Source organism: Colobus angolensis, unplaced genomic scaffold (assembly GCF_000951035.1).
Source record: "Colobus angolensis palliatus isolate OR3802 unplaced genomic scaffold, Cang.pa_1.0 Scaffold82, whole genome shotgun sequence".
Classification (NCBI taxonomy): Eukaryota; Metazoa; Chordata; class Mammalia; order Primates; family Cercopithecidae; genus Colobus; species Colobus angolensis.
Window position 1 is genome coordinate 4,280,344 of NW_012122043.1, and position 17,430 is coordinate 4,297,773.

The window sequence follows — 17,430 nt, forward strand, 5'->3', positions numbered from 1 at the left end:
ACAACATACCAGAATCTCTGGGACACATTTAAAGCAGTGTGTAGAGGGAAATTTATAGCATTAAATGCCCACAAGAGAAAGCAGAAAAGATCTAAAATTGACACCCTAAACATCACAATTAAAAGAACTAGAGAAGCAACAGCAAACACATTCAAAATGCCTTCTAGCAGAAGGCAAGACATAACTAAGATCAGAGCAGAACTGAAGGAGATAGAGACACAAAAAACCCTTCAAAAAATCAATGAATCCAGGAGCTGGGTTTTTGAAAAGATCAACAAAATTGATAGACCACTAGCAAGACTAATAAAGAAGAAAAGAGAGAAGAATCAAATAGACGCAACAAAAAATGATAAAGGGGATATCACCACCAATCCCACAGAAATACAAACTACCATGAAAGAATACACAAACACCTCTACGCAAATAAACTAGAAAATCTAGGAGAAACGGATAAATTCCTGGACACATACACCCTTCCAAGACTAAACCAGGAAGAAGTTGAATCACTGAATAGACCAAAAACAAGATATGAAATTGAGACAATAATTAATAGCCTACCAACCAAAAAAGTCCAGGACCAGATAGATTCACCGTTGAATTCTACCAGAGGTACAAAGAGGAGCTGGTACCATTCCTTCTGAAACTATCCCTATCAATAGAAAAAGACAGAATCCTCCCTAATTCATTTTTATGAGGCCAACATCATCCTGATACCAAAGCCTGGCAGAGACATAACAAAAAAAGAGAATTTTAGACCAATATCCCTGATGAACATCAATGCAAAAATCCTCAGTAAAATACTGGCAAACTGAATCTAGCAGCACATCAAAAAGTTTATCCACCACGATCAAGTTGGCTTCATCCCTGGGATGCAAGGCTGGTTCAACATACGCAAATCAATAAATGTAATCCATCATATAAACAGAACCAAATACAAAAACAACATGATTATCTCAGTAGATGCAGAAAAGGCCTTTGACAAAATTCAACAGCCTTTCATGCTAAAAACTCTAAATAAACTAGGTATTGATGGGACGTATCTCAAAATAGTAAGAGCTATTTATGACAAACCCACAGCCAGTATCATACTGAATGGGCAAAAACTGGAAGCATTCACTTTGAAAACTGGCATAAGACTGGGATGCCCTCTCACACCACTCCTATTCAACATAGTGTTGGAAGTTCTGGCCAGGGCAATCAGGCAAGAGAAAGAAATAAAGGATATTCAATTAGGAAAAGAGGAAGTCAAATTGTCCCTGTTTGCAGATGACATGATTGTATATTTAGAAAACCCCATCGTCTCAGCCCAAAATCTCCTTAAGCTGATAAGCAACTTCAGCAAAGTCTCAGGATACAAAATCAATGTGCAAAAATCACAAGCATTTTTATACACCAATAACAGACAGAGAGCCAAATCATGAGTGAACTCCCATTCACAATTGCTTCAAAGAGAATAAAATACCTAGGAATCCAACTTACAAGGGATATGAAGGACCTCTTCAAGGAGAACTACAAATCACTGCTCAACGAAATAAAAGAGGACACAAACAAATGGAAGAACATTCTATGCTCATGGATAGGAAGAACCAATATTGTGAAAATGGCCATAGTGCCCAAGGTAATTTATAGATTCAATGCCATCCCCATCAAGCTACCAATGACTTTCTTCACAGAATTAGAAAAAACTATTTTAAAGTTCATATGGAACCAAAAAAGAGCCCACATTGCCAAGACAATCCTAAGTCAAAAGAACAAAGCTGGAGGCATCACGGTACCTGACTTCAAACTATACTACAAGGCTACAGTAATCAAAACAACATGGTATGGGTACCAGAACAAGAGATATAGACCAATGGAACAGAATAGAGCCCACGGAAATAATATCACACATCTACAACCATCTGATCTTTGACAAACCTGACAAAAACAAGAAATGGGGAAAGGATTCCCTATTTAGTAAATGGTGCTGGGAAAACTGGCTAGCCATATGTAGAAAGCTGAAACTGGATCCCTTCCTTATACCATATACAAAAATTAACTCAAGATGGATTAAGCACTTAAATGTTAGACCTAAAACCATAAAAACCCTAGAAGAAAACCTAGGCAATACCATTCAGGATATAGGCACGGGCAAGGACTTCATGACTAAACACCAAAAGCAATGGCAACAAAAGCCAAAACTGACAAATGGGGCCGGGCACGGTGGCTCAAGCCTGTAATCCCAGCACTTTGGGAGGCCAAGACGGGTGGATCACGAGGTCAGGAGATCAAGACCATCCTGGCTAACATGGTGAAACCCCATCTCTACTAAAAATACAAAAAACTAGCTGGGCGAGGTGGCAGGCGCCTGTAGTCCCAGCTTACTCGGGAGGCTGAGGCAGGAGAATGGCGTAAACCTGGGAGGCGGAGCTTGCAGTGAGCTGAGATCCGGCCACTGCACTCCAGCCTGGGTGGCAGAGCGAGACTCCGTCTCAAAAAAAACAAAAAACAAAAACAACAAAAAAAAAAACTGACAAATGGGATCTAATTAAACTAAAGAGCTTCTGCACAGCAAAAGAAACTACCATCAGAGTGAACAGGCAACCTAAAGAATGGGAGAAAATTTTTACAATCTACCCATCTGACAAAGGGCTAATATCCAGAGTCTACAAAGAACTTAAACAAATTTACAAGAAAAAATCAACCCCATCAAAAAGTGGGCAAGGGATATGAACAGACACTTCTCAAAAGAAGACATTTATGCAGCCAACAGACACATGAAAAAATGTACATCATCACTGGCCATCAGAGAAATGCAAATCAAAACCACAATGAGATACCATCTCATACCAGTTACAATGGGGATCATTAAAAAGTCAGGAAACAACAGGTGCTGGAGAGGATGTGGAGAAATAGGAACACTTTTACACTGTTGGTGGGACTGTAAACTAGTTCAACCATTGTGGAAGACAGTGTGGTGATTCCTCAAGGATCTAGAACTAGAAACACCATTTGACCCAGCCATCCCATTACTGGGCACATACCCAAAGGATTATAAATCATGCTGCTATAAAGATACATGCACACATATGTTTATTGCAGCACTATTCACAATAGCAAAGACTTGGAACCAACCCAAATGTCCATCAATGGCAGACTGGATTAAGAAAATGTGGCACATATACACCATGGAATACTAAGCAGCCATAAAAAAGGATGAGTTCGTGTCCTTTGTAGTGACATGGATGAAGCTGGAAACCATCATTCTGAGCAAACTATTGCAAGGACAGAAAACCAAACACTGCATGTTCTCACTCATAGGTGGGAACTGAACAATGAGAACACTTGGACACAGGGTGGGGAACATCACACACCAGGACCTGTGGTGGGGTGGGGGGAGGGAGGGAAGGATAGCATTAGGAGATATACCCAATATAAACGATGAGTTAATGGGTGCAGCACACCAACATGGCACATGTATACATATGTAACAAACCTGCACGTTGTGCACATGTACCCTAGAACTGAAAGTACATATATATATAAGTGTGTGTGTGTGTGTGTATATATATATATATATATATATAGTGAGAGAGAGAGAGAGTGTGGTATGGCACTATTTACAACAGCCAAGACACGGAATTAACCTAGGTGTCCAACAACAGATGAATGGATAAATAAAATGTGGTACATATACACAATGGAATAAAAAAGAATGAAACCTGTCATTTGTGGCAATAGATGGAACTGGCAGACATTACATTAAGTGAAATAAGCCAGGAACAGAAAGTTAAACACTCTATGTTCTTACTCACGTGGAAGCTAAAGAAAAGTTGATATCATAGAAATAAAAGGTAGAACAAAGGATAATAAAGACTGGGAAGGGGAAGATAGGGAGAGATTTGTGGGAAAGATTTGTGTAAGGATACAAAATCACAGCTACATAGGAGGAATGAGTTCTAGTGTTCTTTACCACTATAGGATGGCTATAATAAATAACATATGATATAATTTCAAATAGCTACAAGTAGGATATTGAATGTTCCCAAGACAAATGATAAATGCTTGAGATGATAAATATGCTAACTACTCTGATTTGATTACAATACATTATATATATGAAAACATTACTATGTGCCCTATGAATATGTACAACTACTATCTGACAATTAAAATAAATAAAATAAAATAAAGAATTCATTTGTTATTCTGGGAAAAAAAAAATGTCACTGAACCCGAAGAAAGCATTAAATTGACAGTGGTACTATGGATTAGATGCCTTTATTAAATATAAATATATCAAATATAAACGTTAAATGGCTAAGTTTTAATCAAGTAACACCAACTAAACATTGAATGTTATAAACATTTAAAACATTTAAAGAAAATGCAGACTTAAATGTTAACCTTACTATTAATAAAAATGCAAATTAAATATTATATTACTTTCAAAAAGTAAGCAATTAAAGAACCATCTATTCTATATTTCTATCAGATAAGGCATAAAATTAGCCTTTGAAAATTGTTCTAACAATACAACAGAACTTTTCACAAAATGAATGCAAGCACTACAGGGAACATTTAAATTTAAGTACCAAAGCACATACAAGTTAACCCTTCCCAGCGAAAATGGCTAACGCACCTGAATGTTTTATACTGAAATCATAAAAATGCATGAAATGTATCATGACGTAATCTAATTATCTTGGAAGCTTGAAAGCATACACATTCCAAAAGGTTGTATGATACTGAATGTATCTATACAGTTTATCTGTTATCCTATAATCCAATATAAGAGTCTTAAGACAAAGTTCAGGTAAATTACCTTTTTTTTATGTATGGAAATCATTTCACAAACATTGATATAACAACAAACCTCTTTCTTGGTCAATATATTTTAAAAGTGACAATAAAGGTTTTTAAAATGGACAAGACCATTTCTTTAGATCCCAAATATGCACCTTGATGTTCTAAACAAGATTCTAATAAAAAATTTTAAAACTTATTAAAATTATAACTTTAAATATACAGAGATCTTAATATTGTATAGACAACTGCTGCTCGATTTTAGAGGAGGGCTATAAAGTAGAATATTTTAACAGCTTAGCCCATTTACACAGCCTAATTACATCATCTTGCTATTACCACTTTTTCCTAAGTGCTGTAGAACATTCTCTGAAGGAGGAGACACACTTTCCAAGGAAGTTCTAGAATCAAAAGAAAGGAGAAATCAACAATGATTGTTGAGTATCTTTTGTTAAATACATTCCCAGGCACTTGTTTTTAATGGTACTATAATATCTTTTAACAAATTTCATTTTTCTTACATCATGGATAGTGAGAATTGCAATTAATTTTTGTGTACTGTCTTTGTCTTTGTATCTAGCAATCACTTTAACTCTAATATTTCTTTCACATGCCTCTAATTTTATTTTGATAAAGAAAAATATTTTATTTTAAACTTCTATTTTAGTTTCAGGGGCATATGTGCAGGTTCGTTATATATAGATAATTTACATGTTGTGGGGTTTAGTGTATAGATTATTTCATCATCCAGGTAATAAGCGTGGTACCCGATAGGTAGTTTTTTGATCCTCACCATCCTCCTACCATCTACCCTTAAGTAGGCTCCAGTGTCTGCTGTTCCCTTCTTTGTCCATGTATACTCAAAGTTTAGCTCCCATTTATAAATTAGAACACGTGGTATTTGGTTTTCTGTTCTTGCATTAGTTTGCTTGATAATGGCCTCCAGCTTCATCCATACTGCTGCAAAGCACATCATCTTGTTCTTTTTTATGGCTGCATAGTACTCCATGGTGTATACATACACTTCTCTTTATCCAGTCTACCACTGATGAGCATATAGGTTGATTTCATGTCTCTGCTATTGTGAATAGTGCTGTGATAAATATACACATGCATGTATCTTTATGGTACAATGATTTACATTCCTTTGGGCATATATTCAACAATGGGATTGCTGGCCCAAATGGTAGTTCTGTTTTAAATTCTTTGAGGAATTACCAAACTGCTTTCCACAATGACAGAACTAATTTACATTCCTACCAACAGTGCATAGGCATTCCCTTTTCTCTACAACCTTGTCAGCATCTGTTATTTTTTGACTTTATTTAATAATAGCCATTCTGACTGGTATAAGATGGTATCTTGTGGTTTTGACTTGCATTTCTCCAATGATTAGTAATACTGAGCATTTTTTCATATGCTTGTTGGCCAGGTGAATGTATTCTTTTGAGAAATGTCTGTTCACGTCCTTCACCCATTTTTTAATGGGTTTTTTTTTCCTGTGAATTTAAGTTCCTTACAGATTCTGGATATTAAACTTTTGTCAGATGCATAGTTTGCAAATATTTTCTCATATTCTGTGGGTTATCTGTTTACTCTGTTGAGTTTCTTTTGCTGTGCACAAGTTCTTTAGTTTAATTAGGTCCCACTTGTCAATTTTTGTTTTTGTTGTAATTGCTTTTGGCATCTTCATCATGAAATCTTGGCCAGAATGTAATTGTCCTACTGTCCAGAATGGTAATTCTTAGGTTTTTCTTCAAGGGTTTTTATAAGTTTTAGACTGTACATTTAAGTCTTTAATCCATGTTGAGTTGATTTTTGTATATGGTGTAAGGAAGGGGTCTAGTTTCAGTCTTCTGCATATGGCTAACCAGTTTTCCCAGCACCATTTATTGAATATAGGGAGTCCTTTCTCCATTGCTTGTTTTTGTTGACTTTGTTGAAGATCAGACTGTTGTAAGTGTGCATTATTTTCTGAGTTTTCTATTCTGTTCCATTGGTCTGTGTGCCTGATTTATTTATTTATTTATTTATTTAATTTATGAGATAGTCTTGCTCTATCACCCAGGCTGGAGTGCAGTGGCATAATCTCAGCTCACCGCAACTTCTGCTTCCCAGGCTCAAGGGATCCTTCACTTCAGCTTCCTGAGTAGCTAGGACAATAGGTATGTGCTATCATGCTTGGCTAATTTTCGTATTTTTTGTGGAGATGGGGTTTCACCATGTTTCCCAGGCTGGTTTTGAATTCCTGGCCTCAAGTGATTTGCCTGCCTCTGCCTCCCAAAGTGTTGGGATTACTGGCGTGAGCCACCTCCTCCCCAGCCTATTCTGGGTATTAACCCCTTATCAGATATATGATTTATAAATACTTTCTCATTCTATGGGCTGCCTTTTCACTCTTTCGATAGTGTCCTTTGATGTTCAAGTTTTTGATTTTGATGAAGTCTAATACATGTATCTTTTCTTTTGTTGTCCATGCTTTTGTTGCCATACCCAAATCAGTGCTAAATCCAATGCTGCGAAAGTTTTCCACTGTTTTCTTCTAAGAGTTTTATAATTTTAACTCATGTTCAAGTTGTTGATTCATTTTAGTTGATTTTCGGATATGGTGTAAGGTTTTTTCCGTATGCTTTCGAAAACTGTTCTTTTAGGGGCCGGGCACGGTAGCTCATGCCTGTAATCCTAGCATTTTGGGAGGCCGAGGCAGGTGGATCACGAGGTCAAGAGATTGAGACCATCCTGGCCAACATGGTGAAATCCCATCTCTATTAAAAATACAAAAATTAGCTGGGCGTGGTGGCGGGTGACTGTAGTCTCAGCTACTTGGGAGGCAGAGGTTGCAGCGAGCTGAGATCGTGCCACTGTACTCCAGCCTGGGAGACTAAGCAAGACTCCATCTCAAAACAAAAAACAAAAAACAAAAACAAACAACCCTCCTCCACAAAAAATTGTTTTTTTAGTAGTTGCCCCCAAATTTACAACATGGATTCTTTGTTCTGATATCAACTGGCATATGTGTAGAAAAATAATTAATGTAGCAGTCTTGAGACTGCCATCCTTAGAAAGACCTGCTTGCAAGGTTGGCCCCTGGCTGGTATCTGGGAACTTGGGATTTTGGGGTGGGGGTTCCCACCATTTCCAGAAGTGATGAGTGCCTCACTATACTAAAACTGCTATACAAACAATGTGGTTTATGCTGAATTGCTGCTTCCTGACAGTCTGGAGCTATAGTATGTGCTAGGCAGAGGGCAACTACATGACCAACCCCCAGTAAAATCCTTGGGCACTGAGTCTTTAATGAGTTTCCCTGGTAGACAACATTTTATAGGTGTCACAATTCATTGAAATTAAGCACATCCTGTGTGATTCCACTGGAAGAGGACTCTTGAAAGCCTGTTTCCTCCAGACTTCACCTTATGTACCTTTTCCCTTTGCTGATTTTGCTTCGTATTTTGTTGCTGTAATAAATCATAGCCATGAATACATCTATGTCCTGAGTTACGTGAGTCCTCCTAGCATATAATGAAGCTTGGGTGGTCTTGAGTACCCCCAACACAGAGCATCTTACTCTCTTCCCAAACTGCAAGGTGTTTAGAATAGTAAGAATACTTAATCCCCTCTCAACTTATGTATTAGTATTATCATGTATTTTAATTACATTAGAACCTATAAAAATCATTATTTTTGTTTTCTACCGCCAATATTGATTGAGACCTACCACATATTTACTCTTCGTTGATCTTCATTTCTCCTGTACCTCTGACCTTTCATTTAAAATCACTTTTTTCCCAGAGAACATTCTGGTATTTTCTTTAGAGTAGGGCTTCTTCTAAAGTAACAAATTATCTTAGTTTTTTAAATTTGCATGAAAATTAGTTATTTTACATTTATTTTTGAAGGCTCTTTTCCTGGGTCTAGAGCTTTGGGCTTGGAGAATTATTTGGTGACTTCTGTTGAGTGAGAGTCAGCTGTGAATCTAACTATTGCACTCTTAAGGTAAACTTTATCCCTCCAAGTGCTTTATAGTTCTTTTAGGCTTTAATTTTTCAAGCAATTTTTCTCTGATGTACTCATGTCATGCTGAAGGCTGGAGTGGCTGTGGCAACTTCTTAAAATAAGACGATGAAGTTTGCTGCATCAACTGACTCTTTCACTCACAAAAGATTTCTCTGTAGCTTGAGATTCTGTATGATAGCATTTTACCCAGAGTAGAACTTCTTTCAAAATTGGAGTCAATTTCCTTAAACTTTTTTTTTAAACACCGAATGGGTACTTAATCCCCTCAAACTTTGCCACTGCTTTATCACCTAAGTTTATGTACTATTCCAAATCCTTTGTTGTTATTTCAACAATGTTCACAGCATATTCACCAGTAGTAGACTGCATCTCAAAAAAGCGTTTTCTGGGCTGGGCACAGTGGCTTACACCTGTAATCCCAGCACTTTTGGAGGCTGAGTGGGAGAACTGCTTGAGGCCAGAAGTTTGAGACCAGCCTGAGAAAAATAACAAGATCCCATTTCTACAAAAATAACAAATAATAAAAAAAGAAAATACTTTCTTTGCTCATCCATAATAAGGAACTTCTCATCCTTTCAAATTTTATCATGAAGTTGCAGCAATTCAGTCATATCTTCAGGCTCCACTTCTAATCTGAATTGTTTTGCTATGTCTACCACATCAGCAGTTACTTCCTCCAATGAAGTCTTGAACCCCTTAAAGTCATCCATGAGTTGGATTCAGCTTTTTCTAAACTCTTGTGAATGTTGATATTTTTACCTCCTCTCATGAATAATATATATTCTTAATGGCATCTAGAATGGTGACTCCTTTCCATAAAGTTTTCAATTTACTTTGCCCAGATCCATTACAGAATCAGCTATGGCAGCTATAACCTTATGAAATGTATTTCTTAAATATTTAAGACTTGAGTCAAAATTACTCCTTGATCCATGGGCTGCAGAATGGATGTTGTGTTAGCAGGCATTAAAAAAACCCATTAATTTCCTTCTACATCTCCATCAGAGTTCTTGGTGACTAAGTGCATTGTCAATGAGCAATAATATTTTGAAAGAAATCTTTTTTTTTCTGAGTAGTAGGTCTCAATAGTGAGCTTAAAAGATTCAGTAAACCAGCCTGGGTAACATGGTAAGACCCCATCTCTAAAAAAAAAAAAAAAATTATCCTGGCATGGTGGTATGTGCCTGTAAACCCAGCTACTGAGGGAGGCCGAGTCAGGAGGACTGCTTGAGTCCAGGGATTCAGTAAACTATGCTACAGGCTAGGCTCAGTGGCTCATGCCTGTAATCCCTAGCACTTTGGGAGGCTAACGTGGGAGAATTGCTTAAGGCCAGGAATATGAGACCAGCCTGGGCAACAAAGGTGAGACCCTGTCTCTACAAAGAGTTTAATTATTATTATTTTTTTTTGAGATAGAGTCTTGCTCTGTCGCCAGGCTGGAGTGCAGTGGTGCGATCTCAGCTCACTGCAATCTCTGCCTCCCAGGTTCAAGTGATTCTCTTGCCTCAGCCTCCCGAGTAGCTGGGACTACAGGTGCCCGCCACCATGCCCAGCTAATTTTTGTATTTTTAGTAGAGACGGGATTTCACCATGTTGGCCAGGATGGTCTCGATCTCTTGATTTCGTGATCCGTCTGCCTCGGCCTCCCAAAGTGCTGGGATTACAGGTGTGAGCCACTGTGCCCGGCCGAAAGGTTGAAATTTAAAAAGAAAGTAGCAGGGCATGGTGGCGTGCACCTACTGTAGTTCTAGCACTTAGGAGACTGAGGCAGGAGGATCTTTTGAGTCCAGGAGTTTAGGGTTGCAGTGAGCTATGATTGTGTCACTGCACTCCAGCCTGGGTGACAGCAAGACCCTATCTCTAAAAAAAGAACAAAACCCAAAAAACCTCCATGCTATAAACAGACGTGTTGTCATCCAGGCTTTGTTGTTCCATTCATAGAGTGGAGGCACAGTAGATTTAGTGTTAATTCCTAAGGGCCCTTGGATTTTCAGAATGGTACATGAGCATCAGCTTGAACTTAAAGTCAACAGCTGCATTAGCCCTAACAAGAGAGCTTGCCTGTCCTTTGAAACTAGGAATTGACTTTTCCTCTCAAGCTGTGAAAGTCCCTGATGGCATCTACTTTCAGTAGATGGCTGTTTCTTCTACACTGAAAATCTGCTGTTTAGTGTGGCTACCGTCATCAATTATCTAACTTAGATCTTCTGGGCATCTTGCTACAGCTTCTCCATCAGCATTTGCTGCTTCACATTGTACTTTTGTTACAAAGACGACTTCTTAGAATGATACATTGGACTTTGAGGGCTGGAAGAAAGGGTGGGAATGAAGTGAAGGATAGAAGACTACATGTTGGGTATAGTGTACACTGCTCAGGGCTTGGGTGACGGGTGCACCAAAATCTCAGGAAAAAAAAAAAAAAGATGGCTTATTTCTTTAAACCTCATGAACTAACCTAACCCTCTGTTAGCTTCACACTTTCCTTCCTCAGCTTCCTGTCCTCTCTCATCACCTTCAAATAATGGAAAAGAGGTCCTTGCACTGATTACGCTTTGGCTTAAGGCAACACTGTGGCTGCTATGATCTTCTATACAGACTACTAAAATTTTCACCATATTGGCAATAAAGTTGTTTCACTTTGTTATCATTCTTGTGTCCACTGGAGTAGCATTTGTAATCTCCATCAAGAACTTTTCCTCATTGGCTTCACAACAATGAACCACGTGGCTAACTGGTACAAAAGGCTTAGTTTTCAGCCTATCTTGGCTTTTGACATGCCTTCCTCACTAAGCTTAATCATTTCTAGCTTTCGATTTAAAGTGAGCATGTGACTCTTTCTTTCACTGGAATACTAATAGGTCATTGTAGGGTTATCAGTTGGCCTAATTTTAGTATTGTGTCTCAAGGAATAGGGAGGACCAAAGAGAGGGAAAGAGATGAGGAAACAGCCAGTGACTAGAGTGGGCAGAACACACACATTTATAAAAGTTGCTGTTTTATATGGGTGCAGTTCAAAGTGCCCCAAAATAATTACAATAGTAACCAAGATCACTGATCACAATCACCATAACAGGTGTCATAAAAGAGTTTGAAATGTTGTATGAATTACCAAAATGTGACACAAAGTGGGTACACATTGTTGGAAAATGGCGCTGATAGACTTGCTTGATGCAGGGTTGCCACAAACCTTCGATATGTAAAAATTGCAGTATCTGCGACTACTGAGGGTAGATAATACAAGACAACGCAGTTTCCATCTTGCTCTCTCTCTCTTGCTTAGGGGAAGCCAGCTGCCATGATGCAAAGACATTTGAAGAGCCTTATGGAAGGGCCTATGTGGTGAGGAACTGAGGCCTCTTGCCAACAGACATGTGAATGAGCCCCCTGAGAAGCAGATCCTCTGGTCTCAGTGAAGCCTCTGAATGACTATAGTCCAGGCCAACATCTTGACTGCAACATGAAAAACCCTGAGCTAAAACCACCTGACTAAGCACTCCTGAATCCTGATCTGCAAACTGTGAGTTTATGAGTGTTGTTTAAGTCAGTCAATTTTAAGGTAATTAGTTTTGTATTAGTAGTTAATTACAGTATGCTTGTTTTAAAACTTCATGTTATTTTGTGATTATATTATTTTAAATTTAATTTTTTTATGTAAAAAGAAAATGAAATAATAGCTTATAAATTTTAAGTAATATTCAAATATGACAGAATATGGTTGCTTTACCTCTTTATTGTTTTTTGAATTCCTAACTGGAAGCAGAGTTTTTCAGAAGAGATGAAGCCATCTCCACGATAGTATTAATAGATAAGCCATTCAGAAAACCTTTATGTCTTATTCTCACTTCCTGAAGCGCATTTATAATATGGTCTCTATGCAAAAGGAAAACATACATGAGTATTTATTTGTCTTTTCCAAAGGAACACATTCTGAATATATCAAAGTTATTAACTTGAACTATATTTTTACACAAAAGTTTTAAACCAGTTAAAATATAATTTTGGTTATTACCTGCTGACTTCTGGATGCAGTTCAGCCAGTTTCTTTATGATCTTGGTAAAGCTACGAAGGTTCAACGTAGTTGGAGGTATGAATTGAACAGGTGTATCAGGTAATAATTTAGCAGATTCAATCTGCTTACAATTCTTCTTGACACCCTAAATAAGCATTTAAAAAGTTTTCTTAAAATCAGTAAGGACCATTACATAAAGACAATACAGCTTATTCAATAATAATATATTTGAAAATTAAAATAATAAAATAAAAATTCCTTAAAAGTTTACTTTAACTTGGGATTATTTGTATCAATTGCATTTACTTGGGCTGTGTTTCAGGGCCATATACTACAAAACATACCCAACATTTTTTCTTTCTGATAAAGTATACGAGGCTATGTCTAAATAAGCCTTTCTCAACCAGATTTCTCATCTGAACCATAGAACACAGAAAATGATGTAACTACTTTCTCAATTCTCCCAAAGATAGGATATAACTAGTTTCATTTTAGATGCACAGGAGAGAGATTCATTCATTAAATAAATGTTTTAGGCTTAGGGCATTAAGGCTTAATTCTCTTAACCAACCTAAGAAAGGCTACACAGTAATTAGAGATATTTTACATCATATTTACTATATGCTGTATGTAATGAATACAAATTGTATGCCCAGAAGTGCACTATATGCTGCGCGGGAAAAACTATAGTGAGATAAAAAACAGAGTCCTCTCCATTTGTGAAGAGACAAAATTGAAATGATCAATTAGTTACTGTTAACAATGCAAGTAGGCTATAAATTGTAGAAAACCACTGTAAATACCATAAGAGTTCTATAAAGGAAGGATTCAGACTTTAAAGCCTCGATGAAGTCAGGGCAAGACACATAATATACTGGACCTTTCACATCAGAACATTACATCTTTCACTTGCTTGTTTATTGCCTTAACTCCCTCACTAGATTTAAGTTCCTTAAGAGCACAGATTTTTGTCTGTTTTATTCATTGTTGCCTTCCCAGTGCCTAGAATAGTGTACACAGTTGGTATGTAATAACTATTTGTTTAATAAATAAAAAGTTTGGGATACAATAGTTTAAGTGACAGTTGAAGTAAGTGCTCTCCAAGAAAGAATATGTTCTCCAAGAAAGAAGTCAAATTATTGGTAAGTAATAACAACAACAGCTAATGTTTTCTGGGTACATCTTCCAAGGTAGGCACTGTTCTAAAAATTTTTCTGTGGTAAGCTCATTTAAGCTCGTCAACATTTGTGAGGTAATGGCTCTTATCTCCATTTTACGATAAGGAAGCTCAGAAATGGAAAGGTTAGGTTACTCTTCCAGAGTCACATGGTGAGTAAGTGGCAAAGCCAGGTTATGAATCTAAGAGTGTTTATTAATCACTATGATTCTGCTTTTCATTGTAGATAATCAATATTTTCTAAATGAATGAATAGAATAAATAAATGTGGAGAATCAGAAAAAGAACATGGGAACAAGAAATTGCTAGAAAGGAAAGAGAACTTGGAGTATAGTTTAACAAAGATAGTTACAGGAACTTCCCGATCCACATACCAATAGCCCATATGGCCCTCTTTATAACATCACTATCTCAACCCCATGGCCCACTGCCACAGCTGACAGGATCAAGAGTGTTGCTGCCTGAGCTAATGAACATCAACATCACAGCTTGGATCAATTCAATTTCCTGTCTAAAGCATGTGGAATTAGCAGGGTGTGGTGGTTCACACCTGCAATCCCAGCACTTTGGGAGGCCAAGGTGGAAGGATCACTTGAGGACAGGAGTTTGGGACCAGCCTGGGCAACATAGCACGACCTGGTCTCTACAGAAAAATACAAAAATTAGCTGGACATGATGACACACCTGCAGTTCCAGCTACTTGGGAAGCTGAGGTGGGAGGATTGCTTGAGCCCAGGACTTCGAGGCTACAGTGAGCTGTGGTTGTGCCACTGCACCCCGGCCTGGGTGACAGAGTGAGATCCTGTCTCAGGGGGAAAAAAAAAAAAAAAAAAAAAAAGACTGAAATTAGAACATGAAGCAAATGAATTAATCAGATCACAGGGACTTGAATTGAACATATAGAGTTAGAATCAAGCCAAACAAAGCCAAATGGGGGAAGAAAGCAGTCATGAGCAGAGAAAAGCAGTGTGTAGAGAGAGGGGAATAAGGGGAATGAGCACACGGAGAGCAGAGGCAGGAGACCACATGTGCTACACAAGAGAGGAAAGGGAGAGCCACAGATCCCACAGCTCCAGCTCAGGGCCCCACGCAGCTTCACTGCACTTTGTTTCCTTCCTTCCTGCTGTAGATTGAGGCTATGTACCAAACAAATCAATCCCACATATGAAGGGTCACTGAGATGAAAGGAAAAGTTTCAAGAAAGGGATGAACAGTGTCAAACAGGCAAAGTAGTCAAGAGGAAGGCAGATGAGGGAAAGACAAATAAAAGGTCACTAGTGCCTTATGAAAAGGGCCATTTAGGTAAAATTTTAGAGACTGAAGTCAGATTATCAGGACAACAGAGAAGCAAAGAAACAGACATTGAATATAACCTACTTGATTGAGAACTTTGGCAATAAAAACATAGGACAGGCTGGGTGTGGTGGCTCAGGCCAGTAATCCCAGCATTTTGGGAGGCTGAGGCGAGCAGATGACTTGAGGTCGGGAATTCAAGATGAGCCTGGCCAACATGGTGAAACCAAATCTGTACTAAAAACACAAAAAAATTAGCCAGGCAAGGTAGTAGGTTCTTATAATCCCAGCTACTCAGGAGGTAGAGGAAGGAGAATTGCTTGAACCCAGGAGGCAGAGGTTGCAGTGAACTGAGATTGCGCCACTGCACCCCAGCCTGGGCGACAGAGTGAGACTCTGTCTCAAACAAATAAAACAAAACAAAACAAAAAAATAAAAACAAAAAACTCCCCCAAAACAAAAAAAACCCACATAGGACAAATAAGGATGGTAAAGTTAGAGGAATGCAAAGTCAAGTGAAAATCCTGTCAGGATTAGGAAGGGCTGTGCCTGACTTTGAGTAGAGGCTAAGGTTTGTGAGTGGAAGTGGAGTTGCTAATGGTATAGAAAAGGAATGTGATAACTCCAGGAATGAGGAAAGGACTGGATAAAGGACACAGTTAGAAGAGATCCCTTTACCTTATTAAGGGAAAAAATTAGATTCATTTATTCAACAAGTATTGATTCTTGTGCTGATCTATGGATTCAAAATAATCCCAGCAAAAATCAAAGTAGGATTTTTTTTTTTTTTTTTGTAGATAGGTGAATTATAAAAGTATACAGCAAGGCGAAGAGACTAAATAGCCACAATAACTCTGAAAAAGAATAAAGTTAAAGGACTCATTCCACCTGATTTCAAAACTTACTATGAGGCTGCAGTAATGAAGACAGCGTACTACGGGTGGAAAGAGACAAAACAGTTCAACAAAACAGTTCCAGTCTAGAAATAGACTCACACAAACATGGTCAATTGGTTTTTGACCAAGGTGCAAAGGTAATTCAACAGAAATAGGATCATCTTTTCAACAAATGATGCTGGAACTATTCCATATGCAAAACAGAAACAAACGCAAATAAACAATAACTACCTCAACAAATACCAGAAACAATATATGAAAATTAACTGAAAATCTCTATGATCTTGGATTATGCTAAGATTTCTTAGCTACAACACTAAAAGCATACATTATGAATAAAAAAATTAATAAATTATACTTCATAAATACTAAAATATCCCTATTCTGAGAAAGACACTGTTAATGGAATGAAAAGACAAGGCACAAAGTGAGAAAAATTATTTGCAAATCGCCTATCTGGTAAAGGACTCAAAATCAGAATATTAAAACATCAAAATTCAATAATAAAATAAACTGAATAAAAATGGACACAACATGAGCAGGAATAAAATGCCAGTATACACAACAACATGGATCAATCTCAAATGCATTCAGTGAAAGAAGCCAGGCTAACAGGGCTATATAGTATAATTTCATTTATATAACGTTCTGGAAAAGGTCAAGTTTTAAGAATAAGAAACAGATCAGAGCACGAGGTAATTTTTTGGAATGATGGAACTGTTCTGAATCTTGATTACGGTGGTGCTGATTTGCCTATATACATTTGTCTAAAGCTATAGGCACCAAAAAGTATTGAATTTTACTGTATGTAAATTAAAAAAATATATATATATATGGAACACCTATGAGATTCCAGGCAATTTGCTGAGCAGTGGAGAGGAAAGACTGAACGAGGCAAACTTTACCACTTTTCACAGGGTGTTTACCTCAGTAAGAGAGACATGAGAATATATGCAAATAAAACGACTACATTTTATGGTTTTAACAATTATGAGATAAGGTTAGCTGTGAAAGAAAAATCAAGATGAAATTATAATTAGTTACTTATAGAGTAGTAATAAAAAGACGGTGAAGGATTGGCAAAGAGCCTAGTTAAAATGAGTTTTTCGTGAGCTTGGTATACAAAGATCTAGATTTCCCCCTAGGAACAACTGGAGTTGTACAAAACCAGGTTAGGGCGGATTCAAGGTTAAAAACAATTCAGATGAATGCTGTCATTCCCATTTCAAGACTGCATATTGAAGTTATTTAT

The 17,430-nt window shown here is 37.6% G+C and overlaps 1 protein-coding gene across 1 annotated transcript in view; it reads right to left on the reverse strand.

Moving 5' to 3' along the window:
* Nucleotides 1-4,241: 4,241 nt before the first annotated feature.
* RBM44 (RNA binding motif protein 44) overlaps nucleotides 4,242-17,430 on the reverse strand; it is a 45,149-nt gene continuing 31,960 nt past the window's right edge. The window contains exons 14-16 of the mRNA XM_011929598.1: nucleotides 12,812-12,957; nucleotides 12,527-12,672; nucleotides 4,242-5,186 (exon numbers count right to left, since the gene is read on the reverse strand). Coding sequence (XP_011784988.1) covers nucleotides 12,549-12,672; nucleotides 12,812-12,957 — 270 coding nt within the window. The 3' untranslated portion in view covers nucleotides 4,242-5,186; nucleotides 12,527-12,548. The remainder of the gene's footprint in view (nucleotides 5,187-12,526; nucleotides 12,673-12,811; nucleotides 12,958-17,430) is intronic.